General features: G+C 38.5%; 2 protein-coding genes across 3 annotated transcripts; one reads left to right on the top strand and one right to left on the bottom strand.

Annotated features, from left to right (window-relative positions):
• Positions 1 to 11: 11 nt before the first annotated feature.
• Positions 12 to 11174, bottom strand: LOC145488251 (enhancer of polycomb homolog 1-like). The gene is made up of 15 exons (XM_081467076.1): positions 10361 to 11174; positions 8002 to 8161; positions 6948 to 7030; positions 6267 to 6332; positions 5801 to 5896; positions 5491 to 5607; positions 5215 to 5363; positions 4949 to 5126; positions 4390 to 4433; positions 3925 to 4036; positions 3662 to 3751; positions 3389 to 3537; positions 3108 to 3251; positions 1875 to 2360; positions 12 to 1217 (listed from the first exon to the last, which is right to left on the bottom strand). The coding sequence occupies exons 1-15, from the start codon at positions 10511 to 10513 to the stop codon at positions 1130 to 1132; spliced, it is 2115 nt and encodes a 704-aa protein (XP_081323202.1). The 5' UTR covers positions 10514 to 11174; the 3' UTR covers positions 12 to 1129.
• A 1646-nt stretch (positions 11175 to 12820) lies between these two features.
• LOC145488245 (uncharacterized) lies at positions 12821 to 18011 on the top strand. Of its 2 annotated transcripts, none has more exons than XM_081467067.1 (5): positions 12821 to 13913; positions 15085 to 15506; positions 15754 to 15857; positions 16559 to 16660; positions 17042 to 18011. In XM_081467067.1, exons 2-5 carry the CDS (start codon positions 15136 to 15138, stop codon positions 17128 to 17130), a joined length of 666 nt encoding a protein of 221 aa, XP_081323193.1. In that variant the 5' UTR covers positions 12821 to 13913; positions 15085 to 15135; the 3' UTR covers positions 17131 to 18011. The 2 variants fall into 2 exon arrangements, with proteins under 2 accessions (XP_081323193.1, XP_081323194.1); XM_081467068.1 differs by having other exon boundaries at positions 12821 to 13735; positions 17042 to 18010.
• Positions 18012 to 18800: the final 789 nt, after the last annotated feature.

Raw genomic sequence — 18800 nt, 5'->3', positions numbered from 1 at the left:
AATAATGTCTTAAAAAATACAGGAACGTCGATCGGGCTTTATTTACTTTGTACACTGATCGGTTCCGTAGATATTAACACATAGTGATCACCCACTTTGTCTCGTAGTTTACCGCCGTTATATTTACTCCACAAGGTCGGGGAACCGTCACGAAGAGCTGAAGAATCTCGAGCACCCGAGCATAAAGATTCGGCGCTTCCCGAGCGAACGAGACCGTTCGGCGTTTCCTGACTCTTCCATGACCTTGAATCTATGGACGTTTTGAATTTTGTAGTTTTTTTTTTTTTGTTTTTAACATTTTAGAGTGACTGTACGCCCTCTCTAACTACAGCCTTGTTAATTAAAACTAAATGCGGTCTGCACGTCCAAAAGCAAACAGCAAAACAACTCCATGATATACAACCTGTACGAAAAGCGTTCGGAAAAAAACGCAAATATACATGATTTAACCAAAATACAAAAAAAAACCTACGCTCGTTTCTATACGGTACCTCTTCAAAAGAAAGTTTCAGCAACAGAAACGCGCCTTACAATTCAAAACGATATCTATTGTAAACGCTCTAGCGAGTTTGGAAAAACTTGAAATTGACCTCGAAGCCCAAACGCGCCCGAGTGATTCTAGCAGCTTTTGTTGTCAGAAGTGGCAGTTTCCTGTTCGAAACAAAAACTATGATATAGCGGGAAAAAAAGTCATGCAAAACAGCTACCAATTCAAAGAGCGAAAAGGTTATGTAACCAAACATGTAAATATAGGGTAAATATAAACTGAACCATGGCTGCAGTCACAGAGAACGAACAGTATTAACTTTGGCAGGGTTTATAACGAGTTGATTTGTTAACTGACGAGTAAGTAAAATATTCCTAAAGTAACGTCTGCATTGATTAATGATAAAGAAGACGATGCCAGCCTTGGGTGCCTTGAAATCCATTGGGGTGATGTAAACGTTTATTCCTCTACTGTATCTCGCTATGTCCTCTTGCAACTCCGCTGTATGAATCCCCATTCCCATGAACATTAGTTTCGTTCGCTATTTCGAGCGCTTTACAACTGTACTAGAGAAGAGACCATCCTGTTTGTACGGAACACTGTCTCTTGGCAGATTAAATTCTCTTTGAATGGCATTTATTATCACGTTGCGTTTGGTAAACTGCTGATTGAGGTCCCTAATCCATCTAATGTGCTTAGGAGGCCATCTACTCTATTGACGTCTATTTCCCTGGAAATAAAAAATACAAAAAGAAAAGAAGAAAATGGACATCACTCATTTGTAGTGGTTAAAGAATCGTCAAATTTGAAACTAAAATTCCCCCACCCCCCCCTCCCCGGGTCAACAACGTAAAACGGAAAAAGGAAAGGATCGGACGAAGATATGCATAAACTAGCATTTATATCATTTCGAAGTATATCTGCTTAAAATAAAAGTTATTTTCATATCTCTGGTTATTCTCTTACGCATCCCTGCAACTGGAGTAATCGCTTTGCTCGAATCGGGCCAGCCGATACTCAAGTAAAGTGCACAAGCTGCTTTGGCGTTTGAATGGTATAGCGGAAAAACTGTCTTTTGGTCCCTTGTTCCAACGGCCCTGAACACCCACTGGGTTTCTCGAGGCTCTCGGTAGAGCACATGCCTGCACATTTCTGCCGTCAAAACCTCCATTCAGTGGAAAATTGCCAAAAACCAGCCAGCCTATAAGCCGGGGGCTTCGTTAACGAGTAAAATTCTTTTGACCTGAACTTCTTAATGAGAAAAACTTTCCTCTAGGTGGGTACAATTGACCTCACAGCCGGTTAATTTGCCTGAAGCCCAGCCCTTTATGAAACCTCTGCTATAAGCTATGAGCTAATAGGACAGAAAGCCTGTGATTGCACTTACATTTGTTCCGCGCCAGCGCTTTCAGCAGCGCTTGCCCTCAACGTCGCACTTGCAGATGGCGATGAGTTAAGGGCCGTGGGTGAGAACGGTGCACTACCTCGCACCAAACTATTGGACAACGCGTGCCCTGAAATGTTCGAATTGACTGGAAAGTTCAATGCATAAACCGCCTTCATGGGCGCTGTGGAGTAGGCGGTGTTTTTACTAAGAAGAGTGCCCGTGGTATAACCACCTTGATTCGATAAAGGTCCATTAGTTAGCGAGCTACGGCTCATGTTGTTATGAGTGAAATTCGGCCCAACCACTCCATTAGTCGGAGTGGGGTTGAGTGAGAATTTTGATCTTGGTTGTGTGGAAAAGCTCCTATGTAGTCGAGGTCTGGGTTCTCCGTTCTGTTTACTGGCAGAGGGCGCTTCTGTCGACACTGGAGATGAATACGAGGCGAATGATACTTGCGTGGGAGGCGATTTAGGTCTAAAATGCGGCCTAAGGAGAAAACAAATTAAACAGGCTGGAGTTAGACAAGAAGTATGCACCACATGTTTATTTATACTGCCTAGCGACTAAAATACGTTTCTTTTCATGTTAGTCAACGGTATTTCAGATTTCACGGTACATCAAGACATCTTCTGATTGATGATTTTCGTTACTCCCATCACCTTCTCTTTAAAGGGGCTCAGTCACGGTATTTCGAGTTATTTTGGCCACATTCAAAATTACCTTTAAATGGTAGGAAACCTGAAAATAACAGTTTAATAAGGTAGAAAAACACCAGAGATAATGATAAACCATAAAGGAACAAGGATGGCTAAGGATGGAGAAGATTAACACGGATTACAAACAACGGATTTGAAAAATTGAGGCTAAACTTTTCAATATGTGCAAACCGTGACTGAGCTCCTTTAAAATTAATAGACATTGTGTGGAGAAGGTAGAAGTTGATCACTCTTGACAGTCACTTAGGGATAAATAACCTTAAGGCCATCTTTTCCACTCATTCAATAAGACTGATAAGTTTCACCCAATTTTCCTTCTTCATTACGGAAAAATATCGTTGAGATCACAGTGACCCCGAATTTTCTTAAAAAATATGTCAATTTTCTCTGACTCAAAATAAAATTCTCCGACTTTTGTTTTGAAGATTTTTCCCCTTGACCTGTGGCCACCCTGAATTTTGTCTTCATAGTAACAGAAAGAACAAATTACATTCATTACAGTTCACTCAAGACTTACAGTGAGGGTTTTTTCCACCCTGTAAGGTGGTCGTATGGAAACAAGCCATTGGGTAACAAGAGCGAAGATGATGATGAGTTTAGACGCATATCTAACTCATCCAAGTCTTCTGATAAAGCACTGTAGGCCCGATCCATATATATTCTGCCAAAAAGAAGAGATTGCATAAATAAAAGTGGCAACCGGCTCCAATTATACACTTTATGCACTACACATGTAAGTGAATTCTAGCAAATCCGCATGGTCACAAAGAAAGAAGCACATCATTTTGTTTTGCTTACCTTCCTCCTCGTCCAACTCTCCTTCTTGCAAAGCCAATCACTCTCTGCGGCGATGATATCGATGTACAGCTGAAACGAAATCTCTTGTCACCCAACCCACCTTCTGATGGATCTACCCATGCAAGTGGCTGAGGCATATCAAATCGAGGCTGTGGAGAACAAAGAAATTTGTTTTGTTCCCTTAACTAGAAAAACGGTATAATTAGGAAACTAAAGACTACTAATATATAACTATAAGAAAAGCTTCTTATTAATAGGTTGTAATCAACTAACCGGCATGTATTTGACACCAAGCTTTCTTTTAAATGCAAATCTGCCATCTGGGTCTTCATCGTCATCTTCGGGTTCTGAAGGAATATCCACCTGTAAATGGTAAAGTTCCAAATTAATTTACTGTTAAATGACGGTAGTACATGTACATGTAATTCAGTGAGGTGGGATTACTGCTCAAAAATGTCCTACTTGTGTAGCCACTCTCTGTATAAATAATTCCTCGCTTTTTTCACTAACATTTACAAAATTCTCAGTTTACTTACTGGAGGAGGTGATACGCGAATGAGTTCCTCATCGTCACTGAACAGCATCTGATCTCCAGGTGGCTGAACATGAGCAACCTTAGCGGGGTGACTCAGTTTAGGTCTTTTGATTCTAATGAAAAACAAAACAAACATTTTAAATTCCTATAAGCAAGATGGGTAGGTTACACTCTTTGTGAGGCAAGCCCTGCCCTAGAACTCCTGGGGTAAAAGGAAGAGGGGCACCAGGAACTGGAGGCAGACATCAAGAGATTGGGACTGACCTAGAGTCATCTAGACAGAAAGGCCTGGACAGAGATGGATGGAGGAACTTAGTAGGCAGGCTATATCCCAAGAAGTGCACTAGGCATAATTAAGTAATTCTTATGGGCAGCATTATTGCATTTCAAAGTTTCTCAACTCTGTTTTGGAAATTGCCAAATATGGTGAAGATAAACCAAACACAATTTGATGCAAGGCACTTACCCTAACTCATTGACAAAGTCATTCTTTCCTATCCGTGGCCTTTCCTGATAAAAGAAACAAAGATAAAGTGTTTTCAAAATGTATTTTCACAGCAACATTTAAAGGCTGCTACACACAAAGGGTTTTTTGCTCCTGAGTTTTGCTCCAGGGGCACACTCCAGGAGCAAAGCTCCTCCGTGTGCACCAACACTTTCATGGGAGTAATTCATTCTCGGGAGCAGAATTTCCATCCTGCAAAATGCTCCACAAAATCAAACAGGTTAAATATTTGGGAGCAGGATCCTGAGGAAAATTGAACAAACTTGAAAATGCTCCCTCGTGTGCCACACTATGCTCCCCAGAGTGTACTAGTTGTGCAAATTGACCCTGGAGCATGCTCCTGGAGGAAAACTCCTCCTGTGTATCAGCCGTAAGTCACATACCTGCAGTTTTGAAAAATACACATAGTAAACAGAACACTTCCCTACGGCACCAAGCAGGTTCATTATAGGTGACACTCACTCTGACCATCTCTGCGTAATCCACCACATACAAAATATCACTACATAACAAGCTTAACCTGCAATCCTCGTCTCCACGACTCGTGTTCCCTGTCGCCTCCTGTGGCAGAGCCTGGCGTTACATTGTCACCATAACCTGCCGACGTGGGTGCAGTGAGATTGGTGGCAGGGGGCTGATATCTGATCATATCCATACACTGTTGAAGTATTTGACCTGCATAATCTCCAGCAGCATATCTAGAATGTTCAAATTCTCATAAGGATGATGACAATTAAAAGTATAAAAAAAGTACTGAGAATTTTGATGTTGAACTGAGAGTAATACCTTTTCTCAAATACTTCAACAGTAAGCTGAAGGAGCTCTTTTTTAGACTGCTCTCTTCTCTTCACCATATCCAGAATTGTACAAGCTCTATTCAAATCTCTTCGAAGTTTGAGCATCTTCTCGTATGAAGCCTCGTCATTCTTACGATTCTGTAAAAACAAGACCATAATTTAAGCCACAGATTGACACAAAGGTTCAGTGCTATGTACAGTAGTTGTATTTCATTTGAATCAAACAGTATATCATACTGGTCAGTATTGAGAATAAGCTGTTCACCTTTCTTGTTTGCATCTTTTCTGTTCTTCTTCTGAATGCCACGTATGGATCACTCGCAGACGAGCCATCCCTCTTTTCTCCTTTAAGCTGAGGAGTCAGTGATACCACCAGATCCTTCTGTAGTAGAACAACAGGCAAACCTGAGTATACATTTCATACTTTTACATCCCAAGGTGTTGAACTCAAACAACATTTTCAATAAAAGCTTTTGTTTCCTATGATCTTATATGTGTAACTTTCCTAGAAACAGTATCAGATAATTTTCGTTTTGTGACTAAAAGGTATGTAAGTAAGCTTTACATTTCCTTACCAACTTTTTTCTTTTATTCATCCAATACTCATACAGAGGCTTGATAACATCACCACCCTCCTTCAACAATGACTTTGCTTCATTCAAAGACACCGCCTAATAAAAGGAAAGAAACAATCCACTTAAAAACATAAAGTTTTCTGAAGAAATAATCTACAAGTATATTTACATCCCAGTGATTTAGTAACTTCTTTTATTTCACTTTAACTACTTTTATGTATATTACAAACAACTTTAAAGGCAAGAAAAATTAATCTCATCACCTGACATTTCACTGAAGTACATGTTATAACTCTACAAGTAATGTTATCTTGAAAAAGGACAACTGAATCTACATCTAAAACCTAACAGAAAACATACCATAAAAACTACCATAGAAAACATTACACATCACAAAAAATTGTTATGTTGCACTACAATTCCTTCCAGACGAAGTTAAAAGGGATGGCAATGTTGTTTTAATTACCTGGTTTCCAGAATTTCGCTCCAACTGGTCAAGGAAATGTTCAAATTTAAATGGTGACAGGAGCTCCTAATAGGAAAAATAAAATTAGTCTAACTTTTCCAACAACAAAAGCGTGGAAAGCAGCAGAGTATACACAACAATGTTATTAGGCTAAAACGTTTCGCCACAATTCTTTAGAAACAATTCTGTTCTGCAGGAAATCCCTATCTTTCCTTTTGTTTTTAATTCCATAAAGATTTGCACGGAAATACTAATGAAAGTTTGAGAGAACATGAAACTGTAGTTGAAACACTCCTTGTAAACAACCCCTTGGGTTAGCATAGAAATAAATCTCTACGGAAAACATGAAAACCATTTTTTCCATCTTTCCCTACTTAAAAAATTTGTTCAGGTGTAGAGGGGCTGGCGAATTTTCTAGAGGAAAACATTTGGAAGAGAAAAGGAAAAGGTTGGTGGGATTCTCCAAAACTAAAAGCTGTGAGCTTGTAGCGGTTTCTAACAGCAGACCATGTATTGGTACAAGCTTCTCATGCACTGTTGATACTGTTAGCTTGTGACTTCCAAGATCTTCCTGTGTCTTTCCAACAACCAGTTGGTTAATTACACAAGTAAACTCACAGAAATGTGTAGTCAACCAGTACACTTTGACTAAGACAAATGAACATGGTGAATCAACCTTACCTTCTTTTTATTGAAGGCCTTAAGCCACTCCTCATCTTCTGAGTCCATATCATACTCAGGTAATTCCTCCTCGAAGTTGAAAGCTTAAAAATAAGAACATTCAGTAATTACCTCATAATATTTCCTAGGACACTCTGTTTCAAATTTCTACTGTTAGTACAAATCAGTCAATAAAGCAGCCTTTCTTCAGGGCAGCAGATTCTAAGGCCCCATCCAAACTACACTGGAGAAATTTGAAAACAGAGGTTTCACTCTGAAAATGCATCAAATGTTTTCCATTCACACTAAACTGGAGGAATTTAAAAATGCAACGATCACCAGTCATTTTGGAAAACGTGGTCAGGGAAATCACAAGACTATTGCAACGCCATCGATTTTTGAAAAACTCCATTTTCAAAACATTTTCGTTCACGAGAAAATGAGAAGCTGTAGTTTTCAAGTTCCTCCAGCTTAAAGAGTGTTTTCTAACAGCTCCATTTTTGTGACGGATTAGCATGGACAGTAGGTCTAACCAGAGAAATAAAGCTGCATTTTCAAATTTCTCTGGCATAGTGAGGACACTGTCTAATATGAGTTAGGTTTTGTAGTAATGTATATGGTGTACGACCACCGATAACCTTCCTAAAGTGATTGGTAGTAGTAGGCAGTAAGTAAATAATAACAGTGAATAATGAACTTGAGCCAGTAAAACTGGCAGCTGCTTGCATAATTTAAGAGGAATGTACACAAAGAAAGAACTTCCTTCACATGCACATTAAATGTGATCCCTGTCTTCTTCAAGTATGAAGGAAATCATGACCATGACAGTTTTTGGATATCTGATCATAGTTAGCAGAGATTTTTAATTATTTCTCCATTTTCTACTTAGTTTTAGTTTCAATTGACAAGGTATATCAAACACTCAAGACTGTGCTTGCCCACATTTCCAAACACCTCAAAGTTTGTCAAACATAATCTGCTACCCGTCAAATTTTCAACTCTCTTCTCAGTGTTTGGACATGTGATCACACACAGTCTTTTGTGTTTGATATACTGTATTGCTTAGCAAGCCCACCTTGAACATGAATGTACTGTTTCGGCTGCTTGAATGGATCATGGTAAAGGGTGTCAACCACTTTCTCCTTCAATTCCTCTGTTTCTGGAGTAGGAATTACAAGTTGTTGAGTGTCCCCATAAACCTGCTGTGCCGAGATGGCTCTCTGGAGATGGTGCTCCTGTGAATAAAAACAGATTTATCAATGACTGTCCCAGACTTCTCACTTGAATTACCCGTAAGCATAACACAGGGCTCAAAGTTAACGACCAACTGGTCGCATTTGCGACTAGATTTTTGGCTGTGCGCCTAAAAAATCATGTGTGGTCGCACCACCACGCCTTAAAAGCCAAAGTACAGTGTGACTTCTCTAGTGCTTACTCACCTGACCATACTAACGTACTCCGATTGATAAATATAAATATAAACATAGATATAACACAACCAAGCACCAGATAATAAAGTTGCACCATTTTCTTTTCATCGGTGTATGTTCTATTCGTCGTCTTTAAGCCTAATTTCCCAGTGAATTCTCCGAACTCGAATGTTCATTTCTTCCCCACGTTCTGTGTTGTAAACAACTCCGCTGACACATGCAAATGAAGGAATGAAGCACATGCTTCTTGGTCGCCAAATGGGGGACATAGTTCCAGGCGGTCCCAGTGGAAAGTGTGGAAACTGGGGATGAGATTAAATCGTGTGCTCGTTCTTCACGAACAACAGGTACAGAAAGCTGTGTTTTCACTTGTCTGACATAGAAAAATGTCCAGCGTTTTCGGAATGGGCCGGTCCACAAATTCTATGGCTTGAAAGCTAGCCAAATGTGCAAAGTTCGTGCTACTTCTCACGAATACCCAGATGTTGAAAAAATCAGGAATCTTCATGAACAGAATTTGAAAGGTGAGGCAAACAACAAGCAACTGGATAGTGAGGATACTCAACGAAGCGACTTCAGAAGTTAATATCTAAGCTTAACTCTTGTGTGAAACATCCTGATTCTGTTATTTGTTTTTGTTGTGTTCAATACTGCTAGAATAGGCCCAGTTTGCAACACGAAGCCTGAGTCGCTCTTTTTGGAGCGTTAAGTATTCTTTTGGAGTAGGTGCTCCAAGCATTTGAAGCTGTGCGCCTAAAATTTTTAACTCTGCGCCTAAAATTTTGGCAGTGCGCGTAAAAATTTACAGCTGGTCGCACAAGTGCTCCCAAAGCCAAAAATAAACTTTGAGCCCTGTAACAAAGTGATAATCAACTTGTCATTCAATGAAAAAACTTCAGTGACCAGTCACAACATTTTTTAGTTATTTTGGTCACATACAAAATTACCTTTATATTGAAGGAAATCTAAAAATAGTAGTTTACTTAATAGAAAAACACCAAAGAGATAATAATATTACCACAAAGGAGCAAGGATGGTTAAAGATAGAAAAGATTAAATTGGATTAAAAATGAAGAACTTGAAAAATTTAGGCTAAACTTTTCAAGATGTGTAAACTGTGACATAGCTCCTTTAAGGCACGCACTAAGATCATATGTCATAGCTGAAGAATTAAATAAGGTTGTATTTCTACAGCTCATATAATAATTTCATAGGCCACTTTTGGCAATACAGACACCCTGCTAATATGCATTGTAGTTTATAACACTGGTACAAATAGAACTTACAAAGTTACAGTTCACAAAGAATTGAAAAATATAAAATGTAACAGAAAATACCAACATCAACAATGTCATCTGCAAAAATACATCTTACTGACAGCCACAAGTAATACAAAAAATGATGTTTTGTAATCACACACAAAATATAATGACAACAAGCATTTTCATGATTTATTGCTTGGAAAAGTACTTCAATTTTAGCAACAATTTATTCCAATCAGCACTCGAATAAGCTGTTATTTCTACGGCAAAGAACGACATAACTAACTCGGAGCTTGCCAACCCACCCGTCTGTACCATTCAGTTTGGGCTAGGAAATGGCCAGCACATGAATTTTCATAACTCATTAAAACCAACGATCGCAACAACAAGGTTTAAATCTACAAGATCTAACGGAAAAACGCGCGCTGGAGTAGTAAAGATTTTAACACTGCGCTATTTGTTACCTACTTCCGCATTTCCATGGCATTCATAGTAAGCGCCCTCGGCCACGTTCAAAAATGGCGGGTTTACGCATACACATCACGTGAACAAACTATAAGTACATTTCACGAAGCTTGTAAACTTGAGGAATCGTGCAAAAATAATGCCTAGAGACATTGTCAATTTCCAAACTGATGCTCGGATTATATAGCTGCATGGAAATTTTAAATGATACGCGCACGTCTTATTTTCTTAAAGAAATGAGCATAATACTAAGAGTTGACAACTTATTTTTACTCACCGTTTCCTCTTCTTTCTCCATTCCAGTTGGCATTTGAGGCACAGCACGGTTTATAGTGCTGAATTCCGTCAAATCGGGTAGTTCCTCCGCCCGATACACTGGAAGAGCCTTGTTGGAATCGAGCTGCCGAGCTCTGAATGACAATTTACTCATCTTGACGCGCTGTTGAGTTTCCAAAGCGGCGCTCAAATTTAAAAATTTGAAACACTGCACAAAGCGTGCAGGTTCAAGAAAATTTTGAAACAAACACTAGGGAAATCGTATTAGAGCATTTTGAGTTTTTTGGCCTGTCAGGTCGTCTTTCAAGACTGACTTGGACGAATTTTCTTCTTCGGATCCCAATTTCTAGGATCCATCATGGCGGTAAAAACGCTCATAGGAGAAATATGTCCCAAAATGCAACTCGATGGACGGTGCGCGCGCATACCTTTGAAGGGCGCTTGGGCGTGACTAGGAGTTTGTTCCTCTTTCGAATCTTGTGACCGGGCGTTCTCGTTCATTACCCAGGATGTTCATTTATCTTCTTTGGAAGTTTTTGTAGTCCTATTCTTCCTTACAACCTCTTAAAACAGTCATAGCGTTTTGAAATAATTATGTGATTTCGAAGCCTACCTAGTGAAAAAGAGTGGAGCAAGCGCGAGCCAGCCTTACTTAATTTCTTCCAGCTTCGTTCCCAGGGCGCTTTTGCTTTCCACCTTCAAACTGCAAAAAAGGAAGCCAGTTTTCAATAAAAGTGCAATGTATAGTGAAATTCTTATCTAAAGGAGCGAGTGTACTTCTCAAGTTGTAGCACTTGAAATTTTGCACTGGAAAATAATTTCCATAATAAAATATTCAACATTATACGAACAGGCAACGAGGTATTCTGTTGCGGGGTGGGAGAGCGAGCCTAGTGCGAAGATCCAAGGAAAAAATTCTTTGATCTCTGTTTTAGCTTTGAAATTAAACAACCAATATTTCTAACTTTTTTCCCTTTGTATCTGTGGTCGGGAGCCTACTTTACGAAAACTAGAGTCACGAAACGTCACTTGCTGCCTTTTCCTCTCACTGGGGTTTAATTTTTATAATTTTACAAACGTGAAATTTGAATGTCACGACATTAAGTAAACATTAAGGACGGAACTTTTTTTTCCGAAGGGGTCTCTTATTGGCTGTTACCCAATCCCTCTCCTTTACTCGTGCACCTTACCACATATCTTGATCAGTTCAAATTTAACCAGGTCGATTATTATCATATTTTAAAAGAAACAATGCCCAAATTGTCTTGTAAAAATAAAAGGCTCAGAGACGAGCCTCTCTGGTAGATTCCCTAGTTCCTCCCTCTTCCAAACTGACACGAAAAGATTCAAAAGAATCACTTGCGACTTTCTCATCCATGTGGATGACAAAAATCGTGTAAAAGTCAGTGATAATCAAAAGTGGTGGTGAAGAGCATAACAGTCCAGTAAAAATGTGTAGATTAGCATATGGTTATAATTAATAAGTCAATTCCAATTTAAGTCATCCGATCAGTTATGCGCAGTTCAAGAGGAAGACATTCCACCAGCACAATTATTACTTTGTTGTGTTGTTCCAAAATTTAGCGGTAACCGTGTTCCTTAACCCATTGACTCCCGGAGCTTTTTTGCCATAAACGCACATTTTGGACATTTTGGAGATTTTCAGGCTGGATGTGAGCCAAATTAGCTCCAATCTACTCAAAAAGGCATTTGCAACAGGACAGCATGCTTTACTTTCCACTGACAAGCATCGCGATTTACGCCATGTTTGCTCGGGCATGCACAGAAATCCAAATTTTAGAGTTTTTGGACGGGAATGTGACCTACATCTTTAGGCTTTTCGGTTTTTTTGTAATGTTCTTTTGTTTTTCGCCTTTGCTTTTTCTCTTTTTCTTACCTTTTGGCTGCAGTGATTGACCTTCTACTGGGTTTGCTTCCAGTTCAAAAATTTGCGAGAAAGCATCATCGCGACGGGCAATTTTTACCATGTAGTAGCTAAGTGTAGTCACAGGAAATTTTGCTCTGAGTTTTTCACTCAAATTCCTGAACATTTTCGTGCATATTTCAGGCTCCATTGAGCTGATCACTCTGATCTAGGAAAGTTCTTTTCCTCCCCCAAAACTTGAGTATACTGATGTTGAGTGTCGTGCTTGCGGTTCTAACCTGACCTGAGAACGACTTATAGACGCTAGATTGTGCAGCGTTTTGCACGTTCACCTTTTATGTTGTTTATGTCGGTAAAAACATAATTAACGCTCTAGAAATGCAGATCAGGTAAAAACATGATACGATCAGGTGTCAAGCCTCGTCCATTGTTTGCTCGGAGGTCGTCAGGATCCAGTAAAATCGAAGAATACCAAAAAAATGTCCTAATTCTCCAGTAAATGTTTCGGACTTCCGGCTTACCTTATGCTTCTTCACACTTTTTTTTGTTTGCATATTTGTGGATATTTTTGTTTGCACATTTATTTATACTTTTAACCTACCATGATTTGTAATAGATAAATTAATAAAACAAAATTGAATAGGTGCTGTTGACCGAAACAGCGTTGTACGTTGTGTTATTAGAGCAGTTGATGCAGATATAAGTCCTTTTCACCTGTAAAGTGTCGCAACTTTACCCCAGGGAGGAGACTCCCATATAAAAATGACGGGGGTGCTCGTGGAGTCGTGGTACCCTTCGGGGGTTGAAAAAAAGGGTATGGTAGCTCTTCGGGTGTCCAGCCTAAAAACTCTTTTTTGGTACCTCTTGGGGGTGAAAAAAATTCCATGTCATGCCAACAAAACAGGATCTTGGTACCTTAGGGGTTCTATTCAAAATTTCACACGAGCACCCCTGTCCTTTTCAAATGGTAGTCAGGGGAAGGGGTCAGACTTTATACTTCAAAACACGCCCAACAAACCCTGTTCGCCGACTTCTTTTATCCGCTTTCCCATTGCTGCTGGATGGAGGAAATCGAGGACCTTAAACTGTGACGTTTGAATAGACTTCTCAGAGGGGAATAGTGAGAAAAGACTGAGCAAGCCCCTACCCTTACACAGGCAGACTGTCCGACATACACAGACTGATGTCACGCTGTGTCGTGAGAACAGCAAATCTTGCAGATAATCAAAGAACTTTCCAGGAATTTGGAGACTCGTAATTTTTACTGAGGGACTTAAATCAAACCACGGCGCGAAATTTTTGACCAGGCGGAAGAAGATGCACAATCTACATCAACCTTTCGCTTTTCGCCTGGCCAAAAACAGCTATCGTTCCCAGGCCTCTTGTCGTTCTGCGCCACGATCGAAAGGAATTGTGGACAAGATCAAAACAAAACGAAATGGACTGTGGGTATCGAAAGGACGAACAGCAGTGGAAGATCTTGTATTAGAGGTACAGTACGAAGCAAACCCCTAATTTTATCAGTATTTTAGTGCTCTGTAGTTTCTGAACTCGAAGATATCTGAATTGTGTCATCTGGGGTTATTTTGGGGCACTGAAGTTCTCGATCAACTCCATCAGATCATCTGGCAGCTGAGAGTGTAGATCGTAGATCAGTAGAGATCATTTTGTAAGACTTACATGTAAAAATATAGATTTTAGAGACATTATTGATGTTACATGTACCTTTACTTGTCTTATCGAATTATTGAATGTCTAGCCAGTTCAGTCAATATATACAGTAGAACCCCGGTAACTCTGAAGGCAGACGAAAAACAGTTCGAGTTAACGGGGGTTCGAGTTATCGCGGTCGATTGAATATCTAGTAATTGTTAGTTCACTGATTTTTCAGCAGTTCAGTATACAGTACAGTGCAAATAAAACTTATCTCGTCAGAACCTGTGACACGATTATGCACCTTTCCCATGTAAATACAGTACTGTGAAATGTGTGACTCAGTTATGTCCTCAAATTGCTGCAGTGTTAGTTTGTATGTGTTTTTATCGATTACACGACTAGAAAATCTAATGGAATGAGTTATATCAAGCAGAATTCGAGTTATCGGGGTAAATTTTGATCAAGGGAAACAGAATTTAGTTCAAGTTAGCAGGAAATTTGAGTTATTCGAGTTCGAGTTAAAAGTTAAAAAAAGACCATATGACTGAACAGTAGGGTCACATCCAAGAGAAATGGGACTTAGTTTGAGTAAGTGGGGGAGTTCAAGTTATTCAGGTTCGAGTTACCATTCTACTGAAATGTTTCTTCCGAGGATTTGTTGGTAAAGGAATTACTATCCCTTAGTTTTAGCTATTAAATTATATTAAATATTAAAATAATTACTGTAATGATTGAAATAATAACCTCTTCAATCAATCAATCAAACAACCTTTATTTAAATAGGGTGACACTTATAAACCTCTTACTTACTAACAAGCACAAGAGCCATACTGAGGAATATTGGCCTAAGGTCATGGCATTTCGGATATTCCCCAGCATGGCTCAAGCGCTCAAGCAAGCTAGATTAGTAAATGGTTTATACGGTACAAAACAAAACATACAGTTCATGGCTTATGACCATTTCCATGAAAACAGTCCATATAGCAAAATGTTGACCAAAATAGAACCACTTAGAACACTTGGAATAATTACCTCAAGGCTTGTCATGTAATAAATTGCAAATTATTAATAGTAGTATCGTACAACAAAATGATTTTTCTCTTTGTTACATGTTTGTACAGTGAGAAGTTAATGTTGTGTAATCCCTGAATTAAATATTAAGAATGTATATCTCTTTTGTACAGGTATATTTTGATTAGATTGTGAGCTGACTTGGTCATTATTGACATCATTGGATGCTACACACAATGTTGGCAAATACAAACGACTTTCCCCTTGGACCTCCTCCAATATATGAAATGGCTCAAGATGTGAACAGCTGCCATGATCCACAGAAGAAAGACATCAGTGAGACTTCCAATAAAACAACAGACAATGTGGAATTTGACGATCCTCCACCATACAAAGAGAAAGAATCTCCAACACACACTGTTAATAGCTTCCAGTTTCTTTTTCCACTTATTACACGCCCCTGGAAAAGATTCTTTAGTCTGTGTTGGAGAAACCAGTGGAGTATTTCTGCTGAAAATTTTGGCCACAACATGACATACTATCAGTTGAACTATGTATGGTTGCTACTTATCCTCGTTGTTGTTTCACTGGTGATGTGAGTATTTTTTATAGACTGCAAGCATTCTCTCTTTTGCTCGAAAATTGGTGGGAGAAATGCAGAACAAGTGAGTATGCGAGTGTGACTGTGAATGTGGTTCTTTCTTGTGTTCTTTTTCTTATGAATTTTCAAACAAAAGAGAGACTGCTGGTAGTCTAATTTTTTTCAGGTGTTTTTAGCATGTTATCAGATAAAATGCCCTCTGCTATCAAAAACTTGATTTCCAGGCTTTGGCTATTTGCAGGATTGACTCTGCAGACTTAAACTTTTGTGTGCTGTGGACATGCGTTACAGTCATTCTAATCTATGTGCTGAATGTCATTGGATGTTGCCCCATTGAGTTGTTGGGTAAGTTTAAAATTAAAATGGGTAAGTTACTTCCCTGAAGATAAAGGGCAACTCAGTACACCTAAGAGCAAGTCAAAGTAAAATAAAAAAAAAATTATGTGGTTTTAGCTCACAAGATTTTAACTGAGAAAATGTGGAAGCATTTTCGAATTTACTAAGTAAATAGATTGCTTTACTTTATAGTACATTGTGGCTGGAGTTTGCAGTTTACCACCCTAGCCATAGTTTGTCATATTTGAAGAGAACACAGGTCAGAGGCCACTATGGATTGGCCTTGGCAAATGTACACTTAACCAAATGCTTGCTTTGTTTTTATTCAAGTCTTTTCACTCTTGTGTACCTAATGGCCTGAAAGATGAACGAGTATTGTGAAAAGGAACATAAGATCTCTTAATTCTTCATCCTGAAAGGAGGCAATGTTAATGTTCAGTCCACAACTTGTAAATATTTTTTTATAATTTAAAGGAGGTACAAAAATTGGAGGGGTCTTTATTTTTGCCACCATGGCTAAAAAGTTAGAATGATTTTTAAGAAAACAAACATGACAACAGTAAATCCTTTAACCTAAGCATATTGCACTGTAAGATAATAACAAGCCATAAATGAGCAGCTACGGTACATGGAAATATTAGCCCTTTAAGTTTGTGAAGAATCCGTTTAAAGATATTTGAGACAATAACTGTCGTTGATTTGTCTTTCAGGACGGAAGCTATCCCTTTCAGAACAGTTAACAGCACTGATCATGCTTGAGCTTCCCTTCTATGGATTATTTCCCACCGCTGTCCCTTTTATATTTTACATTGGTAAGATATCCTCAACCATTTGATCTGTTTAAGTTCTGATTTTGTTTTGTTTTTCTTTAAATTTTTCAGGCAGTTTGATTTTTACTTCCTTTTCCCATACCATTTACCATCATAAATTGAAGCAAAAGATTAAATGTGAAGGATAACTTATACATTGATCATTTTGGATCAAGAAAAAATAAAAGATTCTTTGTTTGGAAACTTTCCAACCAAGAGCAATTTTTTAAAAAAATAGAATGTACATGTGTATACTGGTTGCTTTCAAGTACCTCACTGTAGGAAGACCCACCTTAAGAATATACTACTATTGATTAACTGTATGTTTATTATGGTCACCTTTGTTTTAACTTTTAACAGTGATTTTTTTGTTGTTGTTTTCAGCTCCATTTGCCTGTTTTGTAATGGCCCATGCATGTTTAACGCCAGTCAACAAGGGTGTAGCAAGGATTGCTGAAATTTATGACATCTGATCTGGGAAATGCAAGAATAAGTTCTATTCAAGTCTCCACAATCAAAGAAGAGAATGATATTTTTACAACTTTGTAGAAACTTCATAGGAATAGAATGGATACAATGAATGGTGTGGAGAGAGGGACTTAATTAAGTCGTTTTGTAATGCCAGTGGGCGGTGTATTGCACTCCAGTGTCCTCTATCAAGGTTGTGGTCTAAGAAAATTGTAAGGAGCCCAAAGTTCCCCAACCATGAAATCCTGGGTACCCAGCACTTAATGTTATATGAAAAATGTAAGTTTTTCCAGTCACCCAAAAGCAAAAGTTAGTCACTTGTGACACCAGGGCACTTCTAGAGCACAGCCCCATCTATAGCAATTTAATTGCATGGCATTACAGGTGGGGGTGATAATGTAAGGTAAGCTTTAGAAGTCAGGAGTAAATTGTACACATTTATTCAAGATCTCTCAGTGTTGAAATTAACTCAGCTTGTTTCCAGTGCAGCATCAGAGAAAAGAAGAGTAATATTTAAGTTGTATTAAAGGTAGAGGTAAATCAGTCGTGTTTTCTAAGGTTAGGGTACTTAGCACTGCTAGCATGTAGAGCCGTTTCAATCTTTCCTAGGAAAGATTAAGGTAGCTCTGCTAGCAGGGTAAGAATATCTTTAAAAATTAAAATTACCTAAAAAGGAAAGAAGTACATGTAGCTGTGACCAAAACTCTACTGTAGATATTTTCCAATATTTATTGGAAATATGTTATCAGTACACTATATACACAGTCGAGAATATTTTATTGGTAAAATTGTAAATAAGAAAAACAAACTTGTTTTATTCTTGTAAGGAAAGGTGTATATTAGTTTATGCAATTAAAAAATAGAATGAAAATAAAGTAATTATATTTGTGTGATGAATGAAGGTGGGGTGTGATGATGTAAATTTGCATATACAGCAAGGGAACTGTAATAGTTCTTGGGCTTTCAACCATTTTCAAAGGAGTAGAAAACGTTTTGCATGTTTCTATTTGAGTATAAGAAACGTTAACTTGTGGAAATTTTGGTGAATGAAAATGCTGTGGCAATGTGGCTGAGATTTTTTGTTGGCCCATTGCTCTGAACCTTCACTCTTTAACTTGAAAGGTGGAGCTTAGGGGGTCCAGGCAATGAAATCACTACTGGTATTTAGAAAGCATCTGAATGGACAGGCTAATTTGTGTACTATTCTTCTAAAGCACACCAGCAAAATATAATAAACAGCAGAGGATTTGTGGAAGAATGAATGCATGGGGCTGGGGAAGAGAATGGGTCAAGACAAAACAGACTTAGCTATCACGGCTTATCACCCATGGTTGGTTAATTGTGCTTGCTCACTTACAAGAATATCAGAAAGGAATGACTAAGAAAATATGAATGGAATTACTGAGAAAATCAGAAGGGAATACCAAGATTTCAAGAAGAAAATGAACCTCTGTGGACAGACTTATTTTCACTAGTCCTCATGGAAAATTATGGAAGGCTTCAGTAATAGACCAATTTCGATATATTAAAATTCAGCCTAACACAATAGACCTTAGCACGAGGTCTGGGGAATAAACCCCACAAACACTGTAATTATTCGCTAGAGTCTTGTACCGAGGTCTATTGTTTTAGGCTGAATTTTAATATATCGAAATTGGTCTATTATTTGGCACCA

This window comes from Orbicella franksi, chromosome 5, assembly GCF_964199315.1.
Source record: "Orbicella franksi chromosome 5, jaOrbFran1.1, whole genome shotgun sequence".
Lineage (NCBI taxonomy): Eukaryota > Metazoa > Cnidaria > Anthozoa > Scleractinia > Merulinidae > Orbicella > Orbicella franksi.
The sequence above is the reverse complement of the archived record's forward strand: the minus strand, read 5'-3'. Positions and strand labels throughout refer to the sequence as shown.

Excerpts from the sequence above, each read along its gene's own strand:
- LOC145488245 (XM_081467067.1), top strand. The coding sequence starts at position 15,136 with ATGCTACACACAATGTTGGCAAATACAAACGACTTTCCCCTTGGACCT. Across the intron at positions 15,507-15,753 it reads GTTGTTGTTTCACTGGTGAT|GATTGACTCTGCAGACTTAA; the intron begins GTGAGTATTTTT and ends GGCTATTTGCAG. Across the intron at positions 16,661-17,041 it reads CCCTTTTATATTTTACATTG|CTCCATTTGCCTGTTTTGTA; the intron begins GTAAGATATCCT and ends TGTTGTTTTCAG.
- LOC145488251 (XM_081467076.1), bottom strand. The coding sequence starts at position 10,513 with ATGAGTAAATTGTCATTCAGAGCTCGGCAGCTCGATTCCAACAAGGCT. Across the intron at positions 5,897-6,266 it reads AGCGAAATTCTGGAAACCAG|GCGGTGTCTTTGAATGAAGC; the intron begins GTAATTAAAACA and ends TCCTTTTATTAG. Across the intron at positions 5,127-5,214 it reads GTTGAAGTATTTGAGAAAAG|ATATGCTGCTGGAGATTATG; the intron begins GTATTACTCTCA and ends TGAACATTCTAG.